At 45.5% G+C, this 18029-nt stretch overlaps 1 protein-coding gene across 17 annotated transcripts; it reads left to right on the top strand.

The window, feature by feature from the left end:
• The first annotated feature begins 813 nt into the window (after nt 1–813).
• On the top strand, nt 814–15919 carry LOC120706925. Of its 17 annotated transcripts, none has more exons than XM_039991682.1 (9): nt 814–1279; nt 2194–2389; nt 2648–2800; nt 2871–6939; nt 7021–7089; nt 7228–7299; nt 7377–8099; nt 8176–8445; nt 15576–15919. In XM_039991682.1, the coding sequence occupies exons 4-9, from the start codon at nt 6798–6800 to the stop codon at nt 15857–15859; spliced, it is 1560 nt and encodes a 519-aa protein (XP_039847616.1). In that variant the 5' UTR covers nt 814–1279; nt 2194–2389; nt 2648–2800; nt 2871–6797; the 3' UTR covers nt 15860–15919. The 17 variants fall into 17 exon arrangements, 7 of the variants coding, with proteins under 7 accessions (XP_039847616.1, XP_039847617.1, XP_039847620.1 ...); XM_039991683.1 differs by having other exon boundaries at nt 818–1279; nt 2654–2800; XM_039991687.1 differs by lacking the exon at nt 814–1279 and having other exon boundaries at nt 1286–2389; nt 2871–3056.
• The last annotated feature ends 2110 nt before the right edge of the window (nt 15920–18029 follow it).

The following is an 18029-nucleotide window of genomic DNA, read 5'->3' on the forward strand; positions in this document are numbered from 1 at the left end:
GCAGTAGAGAAGCTCCCACCCGCACAGCACCTCCGCGGCGGCGGCGGCAGCGGCGTAGATGACGGTGCGCCTGTCGCTGCTGACAGCGATGATGTTGGTGCCGCCGCCCGAGCCGGGGACGACAGCGAGGTCCAGACGCTCCAGCCAACTCGGCAGCGCATCAAACTGTGCGACGGGGCAGGGAAGCTCCTCATCGTCATCGCCCAATCCTCCTCGCCCCTTCCGCTCTGGCAAACATGCCCTTGAGTTTTTTTTAAGATTACACAGTACAACTCAAACACTCACAACACACGCACACTCACACCCCTATGAACACACGTACGCAAATCCTACCCCTATAAGCATCTTCGAAGACTGAGCCGGCAAATCCTCGAGATTGACGAAGTCACCACAGACGCCTCGCTGTCGACGGGGACGTCGCCTACCACTTAATGCACAACGCCGTTAAATCTCAGAATATTCGCTTCCATAGAGAATCAAACCCAGGACCTCTGATGTTATCGAGACTCTTGTAACCACTAGGCTGCAGGCCCTTTCGCGCCCTTGAGGTTTATCTTAAAGACAAGGTATGCGTCGCAGGAGCCATCCAGCGTCCTTCTCTCCTCCACGGAAAAAAAAGAGGCGCTTGGGCCTGTTCAGCTGGGTGGAAAATGGTTAGGCTGGCTGGGCTGATGCACCACCGGCGACGCACCAGCCGTTCGGCCCAGCCGTTCGGCGACGCACCACCAGCCGAACGGCTAGGATTGGGCAGGCCCTCGCCCTGTTCGGCTGGGATAAAAAACGCTGGACTGGCTGGGCTGGACGCGTCACCCACGTTTGGCTGGTGCTGGAGCCGGCTGGGCTCCCAGCCCAGTTTTTTATCCCAGCCGAACAGGGGCCCTGTTCGCTCCTCCCGTCGCCGAAATCCCCCACCCCGCGCAGCCTTCCGTCGCCGACCGCCGGCCCCTCTCCCCACCGGAGCTTCCCCTCGCCGACCGTCGCCGCGCCTCCTCTCGCCGACAGCCCCTTCCCTCGCCGGACCCGATCCCCACCGCAGCCTCCCCTCGCCGACTGCGCCTCGACTCACGACATCCGCCGCGCCTCCGGCCTCCCCTCCCCGCCAGCTGCCGCGCCTCCCCGACGTCAGGTACCCTCGCCGCCACTACCCACCGCTCCTACCCTCGACGGCCGGAGGCAGCGCTGCATCCGTCGCCGCCACGGCCCACCGCCCCTCCCTGCGCCTGCGAGCCAAGGTGCGACGGCGGCGGCCGCGTCGTCTCCCTCCCTCCACCCACTGCAGGTGAGTCCCGACGCGGCAGCTCTCCCGTTGCTTTGATTTTGCTGTGATTGGAGCTTCGATCCATGGGTACATATTAATATGTAGAAAAAAAATAGGTGTCAATGAGGGTGTAATCAGGTGTTCGTAGGCTAGCTGTGCAACATATAACATTGCGAGAGCTAGTCTTTGGTTCAACACATAAGCACTGATGCCAATCAAGCAATTCGTTTCCTTTATTAGTGATTAATAAGGAACCAGATATTAAACAAGTGGAAAAAGGGATCAAATTGTTAAGTTTCATGGGGAAAGAATTCTCTGACATACACAAGCACCGTGTGCAACACATGCATTGCCAAGTAGTGTCAGCACAAAGCTAGCTATTTTATGTAGTGTTTCAGGAACAATTTTACATATGCTGCAGCCATCAATCCTTCGTGTTGCGGCGAGCAATCGCACTACTGTGACTTCATGTCTGCGGTAGGAAGTCCTGCGGACATATAGCCATCAGAACATAACACAATCAGATTTAGGCTTCTAGAGTCTGCTCATGTCACATTGTACAGCTGACAGATAAACTGCGCTCCCATTTATTAACTGCAAACCCAGATTACTTAAGTTGGTTAGTTGTTACCTTTAGTTCATAGTCAGGCTTCGATCATTGCTTACCCGAGTAGTCTATACCATACTACATGCATGATATTTGAACCTAGATGTCCGAATCATAATTTAAATTAGGAAATTTGCACATGTAACTGTAACCTGAACCTCTTTTTGCTCCAACTCGGGCTTTGTACTTGAGTTCTGTTCTACTTAGCGCTACTGAACTGTTCCGTAATGGAATCATCGCTATATTGTAATACTTAATTATCTCTAATGTTATATCTAATGAACTGTGCTGAAATGTCTATAATATTATTTTTGTAATGGCTATACAGGAATCCTATTACAAATATATTATTTTGAGGCTGTCTGGATAAGCTGGGTGTTTGGACAAATCACCTCAAAATAATCAGGATTGCCAAACACCCAGCTTATCCAGATAGCTGGCTTATCTCAGAATCTTGCTTCTCAGAAAAGGCGAGGTCCAGATAAGCGGAAACAAATAGGGCCAACGTATGACGTGTTTGAAAGGTATGGGTAAACTTGTCCAGATTATGTGTTCTATGACTCTTTTGAGTTGAAAATACTATTATATGGATTATAGTGTCCTACGGCAAATTAGTATGGTTGAAGAGTGTTTCCTATAGCAAAGAGATATTTTTTAGTGGCTATGAGCAAAAGCCAAGTTTGAATGATGTCCTCTAGCCAATTTTCCCATTGTTATTCTTCTTTGTCCCAAGAATTGGGCTTGTTTTCAGCTGAACACTCATGTCCGGCATTAACACTTAGCTACAGTACGACACTCTTGGCATTGGCAATGAGGGGGATCCCGCGATGAGGACCTTGTTTCAAGCGTGCTACCACTACCGACGCCTCGCGTCCTTCCCTCGCGCTGCCGAAGCTGCCGCACCTGTAAGAGCATACTGCTGGAAACAATTTGAGGTATGCTTGTGCTGTTGTGCATAGTTCGCTTAGTTTTGTGACTAATAAGATGCATGCATGTGTTGTTCAGGCCAGTGGCTATGAGCCATGGAGGAGGTATATTTCCACAAGCACCAGTAAGGTTCTACCATGGGAGGCGTCATCCCGTGAAACGCTGTTGAGGAAGATAGACAGTGCTATGAAGGATGGCAATGTCGAAGAGGCGCTGCAATCATTCGGAAACTACAAGAAGCTGCACGGTCTTCCTGAACCACAGGTACTGAATAGCATGATTGTGTCGCTGTCCTACATGTCTAGTCGGAGGTGGCTTCAGAGGGCATTTGACATGGTTCTCTCAGTTCATCAAATTAACAGCAACCTTCTCAACTGTGACTCCCTGATGAAACTAGCGTTGGCACTTGCAAGAGATCAGATGCCTGTTCCAGCCTCCACAGTCCTGAGGATCATACTTGGGAGTGGAAAGCTTCCTGGTGTTGATATGCTGAGCATGGTGTTTCTGCATATGTTGAAGTCACAGGTTGGATCCTATCTTGTCAGTGATGTTCTGATTGAGACTTGTGAGAGTTTCTTGGACCAAGTAGCAGATAGACGGGAAATGAAAAAACTGGATCCAATAAAAAACAGTGCCACCTTGTTCAATATGGTTTTGGAGTCATGTGTGAACTTTAAATACATTATCAAAGCCCAGAAAATAATGGAACTGATGTCAGTGGTCAGAGTTGTGGCCGATGTAAATACAGTGGTGATTGCTAGCCATGTCTTCGAGATGGTTGGGCAACGAGATGAGTTGATACAAATGAAAAGAAGTATCGACTCTTTAACATCTTTGCCATTTCTTCAGTACTATCAGCATTTTTATGACAGTCTATTGAGCCTGCATTTCAAATATAATGACATGGATGCTGCTGCAAAATTTTTAATCAATCTGCATCAGCAACGAAAACCTAGCGTTTTCTTTTGCAATGGTTTACAGAAACAAGGTGCCATACAAATTGGTTCTGGAAATCTGAAAACTGGATATAGGATAATGTTTGATCCCGGAAAAGTTGACAGAGGTTTCATTTTGGGTACAGAAAGCCAATTTGGGCTTGTTGTCCTTACTGACGGAAATCTTCTTCATACTGAAAAGGCTCTTGCTAAACTTATTGTAGGCTGTGTGAAATCAAGGAATATGCATACACTATCTAACCTTTTTATTATATTACATAAAGAAGATATAGATGTAATTTCTCTTCGAGATGTGGTTAATGCATGCATTCAAATGGGATGGTTGCATGCTGCTCATGATATCCTAGATGATTTAGAGTCAGCTGGAATCCAAGTCGGGATTGCTAGTTATATTTCTCTTTTGAGAGCATATGAGAAAGAGAATAAGTCAGAAGAATTCAATGGGCTTCTCCAGCAGATACAAAAGATTTCATCTACCATGGATGATATTCGTACTAATTCACCATTTACCATCAAGAACATTGCCAAAATAGTGAAAGATGAAATACCTCTCACTCATTCATCTCTGTTTGCTGCTTTGGCTGAAGAAATGAAACATTACAACCCTGGAGAGCACTTGACATTAGAGTTCAATAATTCAATTCTTTTCTTCTGCAAGGCAAAAATGATGGAAGATGCGCTCTGCACATATAAGCGTATGAGAGAACAAAATATCAGGCCCAATTCTTATACATTTTGCCACATATTGTGCGGTTATTCTTCAATGGACATGCATAGGGAGATTACCATGCTCTGGGGAGAAATAAAGCGCAGACTTGAATATGGAGAGCTAGATGTGGATAGGGACTTGCTTGATTGCTTGATTTTGGATTTCCTTAAAGGTGGGTATTTTTCTAGGGTGATGGAGGTCATTGGTTACATGTCAAAACATAATATTTACTGTGACAAGTGGAAATACAAGCATGTCTTCCTGAAGCTACACAGAAACCTGTATAGGAATTTGAACTCATTGCATGACAAAACTGAAGCTCAGAACAAAAGGATTGAAGATGTCCGAGCTTTCAGGTCATGGGCAGGTATTAGATAAATAGGGCTAGTGACCATTTTGGTCCCTCAAGTTAGGGCGTCAGGTATGCATGCCCTGTCACTACTTGTTCATCACCTCTCTTTGCTGACTGACTATGCTCTGACAAAAAGTTCAAATTACCCCTGCATCCCAGTTGGTTCTGTCGAACCATTCAAATCTGTTGCAGTTGCCAAATAGATTGATGCATGGAGGGGCAGTATTTGTAGCTAGGCTGGCTTGAGGTTGACTTCAATCCTACGAGTTGAATTCTACCATTTCAAAATGGTTGCCTTATATTTTTGGGGATGTTGTTTGCTTTGATACAACATATGGATTCAATATCTATGGACGGCCATTTGCATTGTTTGTTGGTGTAGACAACCACAAGCAGTTACTTGTGTTTGGTGCAGCACTACTCTATGATGAAAACATTCAGTCATTCAAATGGGTATTTGAGGTGTTTGCTGATGCTATGCGTGCTAGGCGGCCACAAACTATTTTGATTGATGAGCGTCCTGAGTGTGCTGCTGCAGCAGCAGAGGTCTGACCTGGAAGCAACCGTTGCACAAGTGTGTGACATATATACCACAATTCAAAGAGGTACTTGAAGCAGGCGTTTGAAAGCTCAAAGAGTTTCAGCAATGCTTTGAGCCATTTTCTCTTTGACTATGAGGATGAGATGGAGTTCTTGTCAGCATGGGAAAAGCTAATTGAGAAACATGACATTAGCAAGAGGTCTTTTCATGGAGAAAGAAAAATGGGCTTTACCTCATCAGAGAACCATCTTTTCTGCTGATATACTCACCACTCTTCAGAAGGATAACACGATTAAAGAACTGAAACGAGAGCTCAGTGAGCAAAGAAGATATTCTGCAGTTCTTCAGGCGTTATGATGCTATTCTGGAAGAGCATTGATCAAAGAAATTGCACGCTGGTGTTGATGGCAGCCAGGTTACTTTGCCTATCCCATCATTGCGAATGCTAAAACAATCGTCAAATTCTTATGCACCTGAGGCTTTCAAGATGTTCCAGGGTGAGTTTGAGGCTTACATAAATTGCATGTCCTACCCCTGTGGTGTGGTCGGCACAATCTCGGAGTACAAAATTGTGCTTGATGAGAAGCCATCAGAGAACATTTTCAAATTTGATTGATGCACTAGATGGCTCAGGCAGTTGCAGCTGCAAGAAGTTTGAGGCTGTTGGAATTCAATGCTGTCATGTGCTGAAGGTACTTGATCTCAAGAATATCAAAGGGCTCCCAGAACAATATATTTTGAAAAGATGGAGAAAAGATGCCCGTTCTGTTCAAATTGGGGAGGAACCAACCTATGGATCTGGCAGTGTCATGCAATCAGCCTCAGAAGCCCGATTCAATAATATGTGCTGGTTGGCTAGCTTGATTGCTTCAAGGGCTTCCAAATCTGAGGAGGCAATGTCATATGTTGAAAGCCAATCAAGTGTTCTTCTGAAGCATCTTGACCAAAGTTAGCTAATACTCCCTCCGTCCATTAATCGGAATCGTTTTAGACTCCTACGCAGTGACCAAGGAGCACTAAAAGTTGAGCCGTCCCGCCCCCTAGAAACGCCGTTAGCCTGCGCGGCGCCTGTAATCACGAAAGAAATTCAGTTGGGCGCCGCATGCAGGCATGCACCTCCCGGCTCCCGCGCCATTTAGAAGGAAATTCACAGGTCCACGCCGCATGCAGGCATGCACCTCTCCTTGCGCTTGGATAACCCTCCATCAGTTGCCGCCCATACCAAAAATCACCCGCCAAAAATTGGCACCAATGCATCACGTCTTTTTGCCTCCCGCAACAAACGAAACACCAGTGCTTCAAATTTTCATTGCCCGCCATGTATGTGTTCGTTTTCAAGTTCCATGGCCCGGGCCTATATAAGTTGCTTTGGGGGATCAGCACCTCCATGCGTTCTAGAAAGCTCTGCCCCTCATCCTTTGCTTTCTCCGTCTAGACACCAAGAATAATGCCAGGACTAGATGTTGATTTGAACTTAGAGCCACCCGAATCTGGCCAAATGAATCCCATAGATTGGGATGACATTGTAGAGTTTGAAGGCCCTGCTCATGAACTTGAGTATGACATGGTTTGGAACGATGGAATCGAAGGTGCTTTTTTCAGTCTGATTTCTGTTTCCCCAAGCCTTAATTCTTTCTATGTTCTGATTTCAATCATTCTTTCCATTACAGACCAAGCCGGTCACGAGGATGTCATGCAAGCAGATGCCGTGCAAGCAGATGGTGTGCATGTATCTCCAGGTAACTGAGTTTTCTTGGTTTAGAAAGAACAACGTGCATGTGTTTTCAGTTCAATCAAGGATTCTTAGTTTTCTTTCTAGTTTCTGTTCAGTGTTTCATATGTGTTTCAGATAGCTCATCCTTCTGTTCATGTTTCAGACATGGTCTCATTAACATTTCTGCAAGGTGCATCAACATTTCTGGAACGTGCATCAACAGCAACAGTTGAAGGTTAGTTCCATTCATGCTTCTGTCTAGATTTCGGCATGCTGTCGGACAACCAATAGTATGCATACTGTTTGTTGCAGGTTCTAGTGCCAACAAAAGGAGATTCTATTCGGATGATTTAAAGATCTCCATATACCTAGAGTTATTGGCAAAAACTGATCCTCCTATTTTACGTCGTGGGGTTTCTAAGGGAGTTGCACGTAAATTTGATGTGCCTCTAAGAGTTGTGCAGTCCATTTGGAAAAATGGACAAGCTGGTGGAATAAATGGTGTTGTAAACAAGTGGGCTAGGAATTGTGGTAGAAGAAGAATAGAAATAGACATGGAATCCATAAAAAATGTGCCTCTTAGGCAGCGCACCACTTTTAAGGATCTTGCTGATGCATTAGGTGTTAAGAAGAGCACACTTCATAACCGTTTCAAAGAAGGCTATTTTCGTCGGCACACTAATGACCTCAAGTTTAGTTTGACCGATGCAAACAAGAAGGCCCGCGTCAAGTATTGTTTATCCATGTTGAATGCTCAGTCTTTGTCTTTCAAGCCAATGTACAATGTCGTGTACATTGATGAAAAGTGGTTCTATAGGACTCGTAGGAACCAAAAATATTACCTTGCAAATGATGAAGAAAGACCACAACGAACCGTTAAAAGCAAAAATTTTATTGAGAAGGTGATGTTCCTAGCTGTGGTTACGAGGCCTAGATTTGACGAGAATGGTCAATGCATTTTTGATGGTAAGCTAGGTATTTCCCCCTTTGTCAAAGTGGAACCAGCAAAGAGGTGGAGCCCAAACAGGGATGCAGGTAAGGAAAATTGCATTTTTTTTTTTGCATATCCTACAAGAATCATTAGTTTTATTAACAATGTGTATATGTGTAGGTGTCCTTGTAACACAAGCCATGACATCGGTGACAAAGGAAGTTAGCCGTGATTTTCTTGTGAACAAGGTTCTACCCGCAATCAAAGAAAAATGGCCTGCTGAAGAGAAAGGATTGCCCATATACATACAACAAGATAATGCTAGGACCCACATTGCTGTGGACGACCCTGCATTTGTTCAAGCTGCTCAAGCAGATGGTTGGGACATTAGGCTCACATGCCAACCCCCCAATTCTCCTGATCTGAATGTGTTGGATCTCGGTTTTTTTGCAGCAATTGTTGGAGTAATGGGCTTGGCCCATTTATTCTAAAGCATTAAAAGAATTTAAAGCCCACTATTAATGCTAGGGAATCAATATTTAATTCCGTACTGGGAATTGAGGAGGATCTCAACCGACTTAAAAGGTGGACTTCTTGTACACCACTTGTGAAGCCGGTAAGAGGAGGACGGTGAACCACGCGCGCGCGCTCGCTCGCCTCGCCGGGCCGGGCCGGGCCGGGCCGGGCCGTGGCCGTGGCCGAGGCCGAGGCCGAGCCGAGGCGCGGCGCGGCCGGCCGGACGGGCGGTGCGGCGCCTAGAAGGGCCCAGCCCTTTTTCCAATGCCGAATCGACGACCTATGTATAAAAAAAAAAGAGAAATTTTTTGGATTTGAAGAAAAAAGAAAAGGAATTGTATCAATTTTGATTTTCCATTTATTTAGTTTGTTTTTCTTAATGAAATTGAAATTATTAACTATTTTCTTATTCTTAGAAAATTTTTTATGTTCTTTTTTTTGAAGGATCTCGATTGAAGCATCTCGCGCCATTTTTAAGCATATGGTTGCCCGGATGGTTGAATGCTGGCCGTGCCGTGGCCGTGGCCGTGGCCGTGGCCGTGGCCGAGGCCGAGGCCGAGACGAGGCGCGGCGCGGCGCGGCGCGGCCGGCCGGACGGGCGGTGCGGTGCGGCGCGGCGCGGCGCGGCGCGGCGTGGCGCGGTGTGATGTGATGGCTATTTTGCCGTTGACAGCAATTAATCGTGCGATTAAACGTGCAATTAAATCTGTAATTAATGGCCATAACCGCATCACCTAAATGACTCTGATGGTGTCCAGGTTCAACGAACCTGAGCACCTGAGTCACTATATAAGGAGTGCCATTCCCCTCATCCATCCTGCACCAGAGCACTGAGGCAACTCGGCTCCTCTCTTCTCCCTCTCCAGTTGCAACAACTGAGTTCCCCAACGCTAATTTCTGCGCGCACAGAATTAGCGTGAGCAGGCCTCCGAAACCTTGCTCGCCTTGAGATCCTGCACGGGATAGGCGGGCAATCAGGTTTTTGGGTAACGCTTTGGCGTGACTGCTCAAAAATACTAAGGCTTTGCCCGATTGTACGACTACTTCCTGGTGGACGAGCCGAACGACTACGTCGACTACATTCTGGTGGCCGAACGACTACGTCGACTACATCTTGGTGACCGTTCGTGGGACTGCACTGCGAACTTCTTCCTGCACCGATTTAGTTCGACTACTTCGACTGAGGCCAACCGAGTAGATGTCTACTCCAGTTGGTAACAGCGCAGCCAATGCCTCCGGCAACGGCCCCGCTTTAGGGTACTCCCTGAAACTTTGGTTATTTATATTGTTTATGCTTATATGTGTGATAAGTATAAACATATTCACATGTTTTATTTTACTCCTTAAAGTCATAGAAATATTGCTAGTTTATACATTTAATTTTGGAATTAAAATATACCGAAAATTGCCTAGATTTCTAACAATCCAAAAACCTGATTGTGTTAATAGGCTTTCGGTATCTAGCTTTGCTGCATCAATCAAACCATCACCTTTTGATGGTTCAAATTACAAACGTTGGCAAGAGCGGCTTATACTGTGGTTAACACTATCGAGAGTGATCCATGTGAAAGAGGGTAAGCCTGAACAATTCTCTCCAGAGGAAGGGAGTGCGTTCGATGAGGCTGATATCCTCTTTCGAGGCTTGATCATTAGTGTTCTCGGTGATAACCTGGTGGATTCTTATATCCGGCTGCCAACTGGCAAAGCTTTGTGGGATGCTCTTGAGGCTCAATATGGAGTATCTGACGCCGGGAGTGAGTTGTATATCATGGAGCAGTTCCTTGAGTACAGGATGGTCGAAGACCGTTCTGTAGTGGAACAGGCTCATGAAATACATACTCTGGCAAAAGATCTCAAAAATTGCAGCAAAGAGTCCCCATGTGTGTTACCCAATAAGTTTGTGGCTGGAGGTATAATCTCTAAGCTGCCACCTTCTTGGAGGGACTTTGCTACTTCTCTAAAACATAAGAGACATGAGTTCACAATAGATGGACTCATAGGGACTCTTGATGTTGAGGAGAAGGCGAGAGCAAAGGACATACGTGGGAAAGGAGTTGTTGGTGCTTCAAGTGCCAATCTTGTTCAGAAGAACAACTCCAACAAGAACAAGAAAAAGCCACCGCAGAACCAACCAAAGACTAACAAGACAACCACTTTTAAGAAGAAGAAGAAGACGGGAGCTTGCTATGTGTGCGCTAGTACGGATCACTTTGCTGCAAAGTGTCCGAACCGCAAAGGCAACAACTCCGCCAACATGGTTATTAGCGAGCCTGGAGGAACTTCGGGGTACGGTAATTTATTACCTACTGTTCTTTCAGTCTTTGGTTCACCCGAGTGGTGGGTTGATACTGGTGCTAATATTCATGTTTGTGCTGATGCTTCTTTGTTCTCTTCTTACCAGACCGGCGGGACTTCCTCCTTGCTGATGGGGAACGGATCACATGCGCGTGTTCTTGGTGTTGGTACGGTAAATCTGAAGTTTACTTCGGGGAAGACCGTGCAGCTGAAGAACGTGCAGCATGTCCCCACCATCAAGAAGAATTTAGTCATCGGCTCTCTACTGTGTAGAGATGGTTTCAAATTAGTCTTTGAGTCCAATAAATGTATCTTGTCTAAGTTTGGTACTTTTGTTGGAAAAGGTTATGAAAGCGGAGGTTTGTTTCGTCTTTCTTTGTCAGATGTTTGTAATAAAATTGCATACAATGTTATTAACGTTGATGAAACAAATGTTTGGCATTCGAGGCTTTGTCACGTTAATTTTGGTTGTATGATGCGCTTAGCTAATTTGAGCTTAATTCCAAAGTTCACTTTTGTCAAAAATTCTAAGTGTCATGTATGTGTTGAATCAAAACAAACTCGTAAGCCTCATAAGATCGCGGAGGCAAGGAGCTTGGCACCCTTAGAATTAATTCATTCCGATTTGTGCGAAATGAATGGAGTGTTGACAAAAGGTGGTAAAAAATATTTCATGACTTTGACTGATGATAGTACTAGATTTTGTTACATCTATTTGTTGAAGTCAAAAGATGAAGCTTTACACTACTTTAAAATCTATAAAGCTGAAGTAGAAAAGCAACTTGAGAGAAAGATCAAAAGAATTAGGTCAGATCGTGGTGGCGAGTATTTCTTAAATTTATTTACTTTATTCTGCGAGGAACATGGTATTATTCATGAGAGGACGCCTCCCTATTCACCTCAGTCAAATGGGGTTGCCGAAAGAAAGAACCGCACTCTAACGGATTTGGTTAACGCCATGTTAGATACAGCGGGACTTTCCAAGGAATGGTGGGGTGAGGCTATATTGACTGCATGTCATGTCCTAAACCGTGTTCCTACAAAGAATAAAGAGATAACTCCTTTCGAGGAATGGGAGAAGAAAAGGCCAACACTGTCATACTTACGTACATGGGGTTGTTTGGCAAAAGTGAGTGTGCCAATAACCAAGAAACGTAAGCTTGGACCTAAAACTGTGGATTGTATCTTTCTAGGTTATGCTATTCACAGCGTTGGATATAGATTTTTAATAGTGAAATCTGGAGTACCTGACATGCATGTTGGTACTATAATGGAGTCCAGAGATGCTACATTTTTTGAAAACATTTTTCCCATGAGAGATGAAACAAGTTCATCTAGGCAAGAGTTCATCAAGGATGATGGCTCTGCTGAGCCGATAGAACACAATGAACATACACTTGTAGAAAATTCTGAGGAGGATAACAATGATGCTCCGAGAAAGAGCAAGAGACAAAGGACTGTAAAGTCTTTTGGTGATGATTTCATTGTATACCTCATAGATGATACACCCAGAACCATTGAAGAGGCATATTCATCTCCTGATGCTGACTATTGGAAGGAAGCAGTAAGGAGTGAGATGGATTCTATTATGTCTAATGGAACCTGGGAGGTCGTTGAACGTCCTTATGGATGTAAACCGGTTGGATGCAAGTGGGTGTTCAAGAAAAAGCTTAGGCCAGATGGTACTATTGAAAAGTACAAGGCTAGGCTTGTGGCCAAGGGTTATACACAAAAAGAAGGAGAAGATTTCTTTGACACTTATTCATCAGTTGCCCGATTGACCACAATTCGAGTGTTACTTTCCTTGGCAGCCTCTTATGGTCTTCTCGTTCATCAGATGGACGTTAAGACGGCTTTCCTCAATGGAGAGTTAGAAGAGGAGATCTATATGGATCAGCCGGATGGGTTTGTATCAAAGGGTCAAGAAGGAATGGTTTGTAAGTTGTTAAAATCTTTATATGGTCTCAAGCAAGCGCCTAAGCAGTGGCATGAAAAGTTTGATAGAACTTTGACCTCTGCCGGCTTTGTTGTGAACGAAGCTGACAGATGTGTGTACTATCGCTATGGTGGGGCTGAAGGAGTGATTTTGTGCTTGTATGTGGATGACATACTGATCTTTGGCACTAGCCTTAATGTGATTAAGGAAGTCAAAGAGTTTTTATCTCAAAATTTTGAGATGAAGGATCTGGGAGAAGCTGATGTTATCCTTAATATAAAGCTGGTAAAAGAGATCAATGGTGGGGTGATTCTTACACAGTCTCACTATGTGGAGAAGGTGTTAAGTCGCTTTGGTTATAGTGACTATAAACCTGTCTCAACACCATATGATGCCAGTTTAATTCTTAGAAAGAACAAAAGGATAATGCGAGATCAGCTGAGATATTCTCAGATCATTGGTTCATTAATGTATTTAGCGAGCGCTACAAGACCTGATATCTCGTTTGCTGTAAGCAAACTGAGCCGGTTTGTTTCAAACCCGGGAGATGATCATTGGAAGGGTCTTGAAAGAGTAATGCGCTATCTGAAGGGGACAATGAACTATGGAATTCACTACACCGGGTACCCAAGGGTACTAGAAGGGTATAGTGATTCAAATTGGATTTCTGATGCTGATGAGATAAAGGCCACAAGTGGATATGTGTTTACACTTGGTGGTGGAGCTGTTTCCTGGAAGTCTTGCAAGCAGACCATCTTAACGAGGTCAACTATGGAAGCAGAACTCACAGCATTAGATACCGCCACTGTTGAGGCTGAGTGGCTTCGTGAGCTCCTTATGGACTTGCCGATAGTTGAAAAACCGTTACCGGCAATCCTAATGAACTGTGACAATCAAACGGTAATTGTCAAGGTGAATAGTTCAAAGGATAACATGAAGTCATCTAGACATGTGAAAAGGCGGTTGAAATCTGTCAGAAAATTGAGAAACTCCGGAGTTATAGCCCTGGACTATGTTCAGACGGCTAAAAATCTGGCAGATCAGTTTACAAAGGGTCTTTCACGAAATGTGATAGACAATGCATCTATGGAATTGGGCTTGAGACCCACGTGAGTCATTCTATAGTGGAAACCTGTCCTATGTGATCGGAGATCCCGTGAATTAGGATGGTGAAACAAACTAAAGTCTGACTGTGAGAAGAGAACCTTTGTGAAAAGGGCTCATTCCGTGTATAAGGTGCATTTCTCTTCTAATCTGTATGGCAGGTTGGTCTATACCTTAATGTGTGCCAGGTGGTTTCTTTTAAACAAATGAGTTGTTTTCTTGAAACAAAGATGTTGTCCTACAGAACATCTGAAAGGAACACACCTATATGAGTTTGACCACTGGTCATGGTCTATGAGAATTGGGTATTCTCTAGAAACTCATGAAGGGCCTGGAGTATGACTTATAAGCTCCAAACCGCGGGGATGCTTTTGCAGCCTAGTACCAGTGTAGGGCTCTGGTCAAACTTGTTTGCACAAAACTGGCAATTCAAGGCATAGTCCATTGCACAGTTGTGAATAAGTGTAGCCTTTGTCCTAGATGGAAGTTCAACTTAACAGTCTCTGTCGAATACTGGTATATCAATGAGAGAATGAGGGTATTTCTAGTGTGGCTTGAATTTCTTGGTGGGGATTGTTGGAGTAATGGGCTTGGCCCATTTATTCTAAAGCATTAAAAGAATTTAAAGCCCACTATTAATGCTAGGGAATCAATGTTTAATTCCGTACCGGGAATTGAGGAGGATCTCAACCGACTTAAAAGGTGGACTTCTTGTACACCACTTGTGAAGCCGGTAAGAGGAGGACGGTGAACCACACGCGCGCGCGCTCGCTCGCCTCGCCGGGCCGGGCCGGGCCGGGCCGGGCCGGGCCGGGCCGTGCCGTGGCCGTGGCCGTGGCCGTGGCCGTGGCCGTGGCCGTGGCCGAGGCCGAGGCGAGGCGAGGCGCGGCGCGGCGCGGCCGGCCGGCCGGGCGGTGCGGTGCGGCGCGGCGCGGCGCGGCGTGGCGCGGTGTGATGTGATGGCTATTTTGCCGTTGACAGCAATTAATCGTGCGATTAAACGTGCAATTAAATCTGTAATTAATGGCCATAACCGCATCACCTAAATGACTCTGATGGTGTCCAGGTTCAACGAACCTGAGCACCTGAGTCACTATATAAGGAGTGCCATTCCCCTCATCCATCCTGCACCAGAGCACTGAGGCAACTCGGCTCCTCTCTTCTCCCTCTCCAGTTGCAACAACTGAGTTCCCCAACGCTAATTTCTGCGCGCACAGAATTAGCGTGAGCAGGCCTCCGAAACCTTGCTCGCCTTGAGATCCTGCACGGGATAGGCGGGCAATCAGGTTTTTGGGTAACGCTTTGGCGTGACTGCTCAAAAATACTAAGGCTTTGCCCGATTGTACGACTACTTCCTGGTGGACGAGCCGAACGACTACGTCGACTACATTCTGGTGGCCGAACGACTACGTCGACTACATCTTGGTGACCGTTCGTGGGACTGCACTGCGAACTTCTTCCTGCACCGATTTAGTTCGACTACTTCGACTGAGGCCAACCGAGTAGATGTCTACTCCAGTTGGTAACAGCGCAGCCAATGCCTCCGGCAACGGCCCCGCTTTAGGGTACTCCCTGAAACTTTGGTTATTTATATTGTTTATGCTTATATGTGTGATAAGTATAAACATATTCACATGTTTTATTTTACTCCTTAAAGTCATAGAAATATTGCTAGTTTATACATTTAATTTTGGAATTAAAATATACCGAAAATTGCCTAGATTTCTAACAGCAATTCAGGCACTGTTTGAAAAAGGAACACCTAACAACATTGACGGCATTGTGGCAAAGGTTAATCAGGCATATCAGGAGTATCCTGTGCAAAGGGCCAACCGTATTTTTCTAACCCAGCAGGGTTGCATGATGGAGATCATGAAGCACAATGGAGGCCAACACTACAACATTCCTCACATGAAGAAGAAAACATTGGAGCTGCAAGGATGTCTTCCCACTACTCTGAGTTGCCCTTTGCAACTCGGCGGCGCGGCGGCCTCGCGGAGTAGAACTATGTGAAAGCTAACGGGAGGAAACGGAGAGCTATTTGAAGCAACGGAGAAAGGCGTCGCATCGCATTCTCGCATTTCGTACGAGGAGCCTCCAACGCCTAGGGAAGATGCAAACCTGTGGTCCATGCTATAGGGCATGTAGAACAGTGCAGACGACTGCTGTTTTTCGTCACAAACAGACAGCTAAACAGATAGCTTGTACAATGAGCTATCTGTTTAGTTGTCTACAAGATGATTAATTCATTCTTTGACACGCAAACTCATGGTAATCTAGTGCATATTGATCTTTGTAGCTATTTTGTTGCATACATGAGGTAATACATAATACATTCAAATATTTTGTATGACTCTTAAAATAACCATGTATAATATACATATATTCAAATATTCATGATGGCCGAGTTTCTCTAACACCTCTAGTGTTAAACAAATAAATTAGGCTAATTAACTTCTAATCTTGAGAATTAGCATTTCATGATGGCAACCTTTTATTTTTGGTTTTATTCCCAGCCAAAACATACACTAACTATGTGAACAAATGGCATGAATGTGTAAATCTGTTCACATAGAGTCTAGAACAGTTGAATTTGTCATTTTAGCATTTTTCTATGATTTGTTATGATTTTTCAAAGTTCACATCAATTAATTCGAAAACAATAACGAAAAAGAAAAAACACTTTCACAACTGGAACCCTAAAACTTTTTCAACATTCATGAGCAAAATCTTTTCTCTCGAATAGGTTCTCGAATCTATCATTGAAACCCCCAGAACTTTTCCACCTTCACACTTAAACCCAAATCTTTTATCAAAACCTCTCTACACTTCTTTCTCTTTCACCAACCAACTCCCCCTTCTTCCTCCTCCAACCAACTCCCGTATTTTCTCCTCACGGTTGAAGCCACGAAGCTCCACCGCAGCCGGCCAAAATTGCAGACCCACACCTCACCTCCGGCCGATTCCTTGCTCCCCCGGCGCCGCAACCTCAGCAGCTACCTCCATAGTCCATCCTTGGTCCATCCGAGCCTCACTGTGATGGGAATCCCAGATCGTGCAGCCACCAAGCACCGTACTGGAAGGTCCTCTGTCACTTGGACTTCGTTCCAATTCTCTTGCATAATCTCGAATTGGGAAACTGACTCGTGTGTCTTGTTCCTACCCTTTGCAGAGATCTCATAGCCGGCGCCGCTAGATGGAGATGGAGTTCATCGCCATGGAGGCGCCGTCGTCGGCCAACGGTAGGAAGCGCAAGCCGTCGCCATCCTTCTCCGGCCTGGGGGACCTCCACGACCACATGCTCGAGCGCGTCCTCGTGCGCCTCCCGCCGGCACGCTACCTTCGCCTCCGCGCGGTCTCCCGCCAGTGGCGCGCGGCCGGAGAACGGGGTGGTAGGAGGCAGAGGCCGGAGAGGAACAAGTCGCGGATGGCGCAAACCTTTGGCGTGAATCGGAACCACTTCCGCGCGCGCAGCGGATCCATGTCCTCGTCTTCTCCCCGCAGCGCTCTGTACAACGGCCGCCTTCCTCGTCGCCGCGCCTTGGAGCACGGGCCATAGCTCGTAGACGAATGAGACGACGGCTCGGGAGTTACTGCAAGTCGCGGGGAGGGGGGGGGGGCTAAACGCAAAAATTCCTTGCATGCCGATGGGTCTCGACGGCCCGTTGTACGTGCCCTTAGACGACTCCAATTCTTGGAAACTTCTTTTTTTTGCTAAGATGATTCCGATTAATGGACGGAGGGAGTATATATTTATCCAAAATCAAGTGTTGGTTCTTGCAACAACAATCAATTTGGCTACTAATGTTGTGGAAAGACGACAAAAATCAAGTTTAGTTATCGCAAGGCAAGCCCAACGAAACAGTAGAGCAGAGTTCATCTGTCGTTGAATCGGGACTCTGCATTTTGTTCAGAGCTGCTAGCGAACGCCATTCGATTCGCTGGTAACAGATAAGATCAACTAACGTGATACTACAACCAAGTGAGGCTCCAGAATTACATGATAATAATCCTGATTATGTGAACAATAATATATATATATAATAATCCTGATTATGTGAACAATAATTACATGATAATAATCCTGAACGGCCAAACAATCGGAAGAAGAAAAAGATGAATGACGAAGCGATCAACGGTGCCCAGGAGATGGTACTGGAGACGATCACGTCATCGTGTCGTC

This window comes from Panicum virgatum, chromosome 5K (assembly GCF_016808335.1).
Source record: "Panicum virgatum strain AP13 chromosome 5K, P.virgatum_v5, whole genome shotgun sequence".
Classification (NCBI taxonomy): domain Eukaryota; kingdom Viridiplantae; phylum Streptophyta; class Magnoliopsida; order Poales; family Poaceae; genus Panicum; species Panicum virgatum.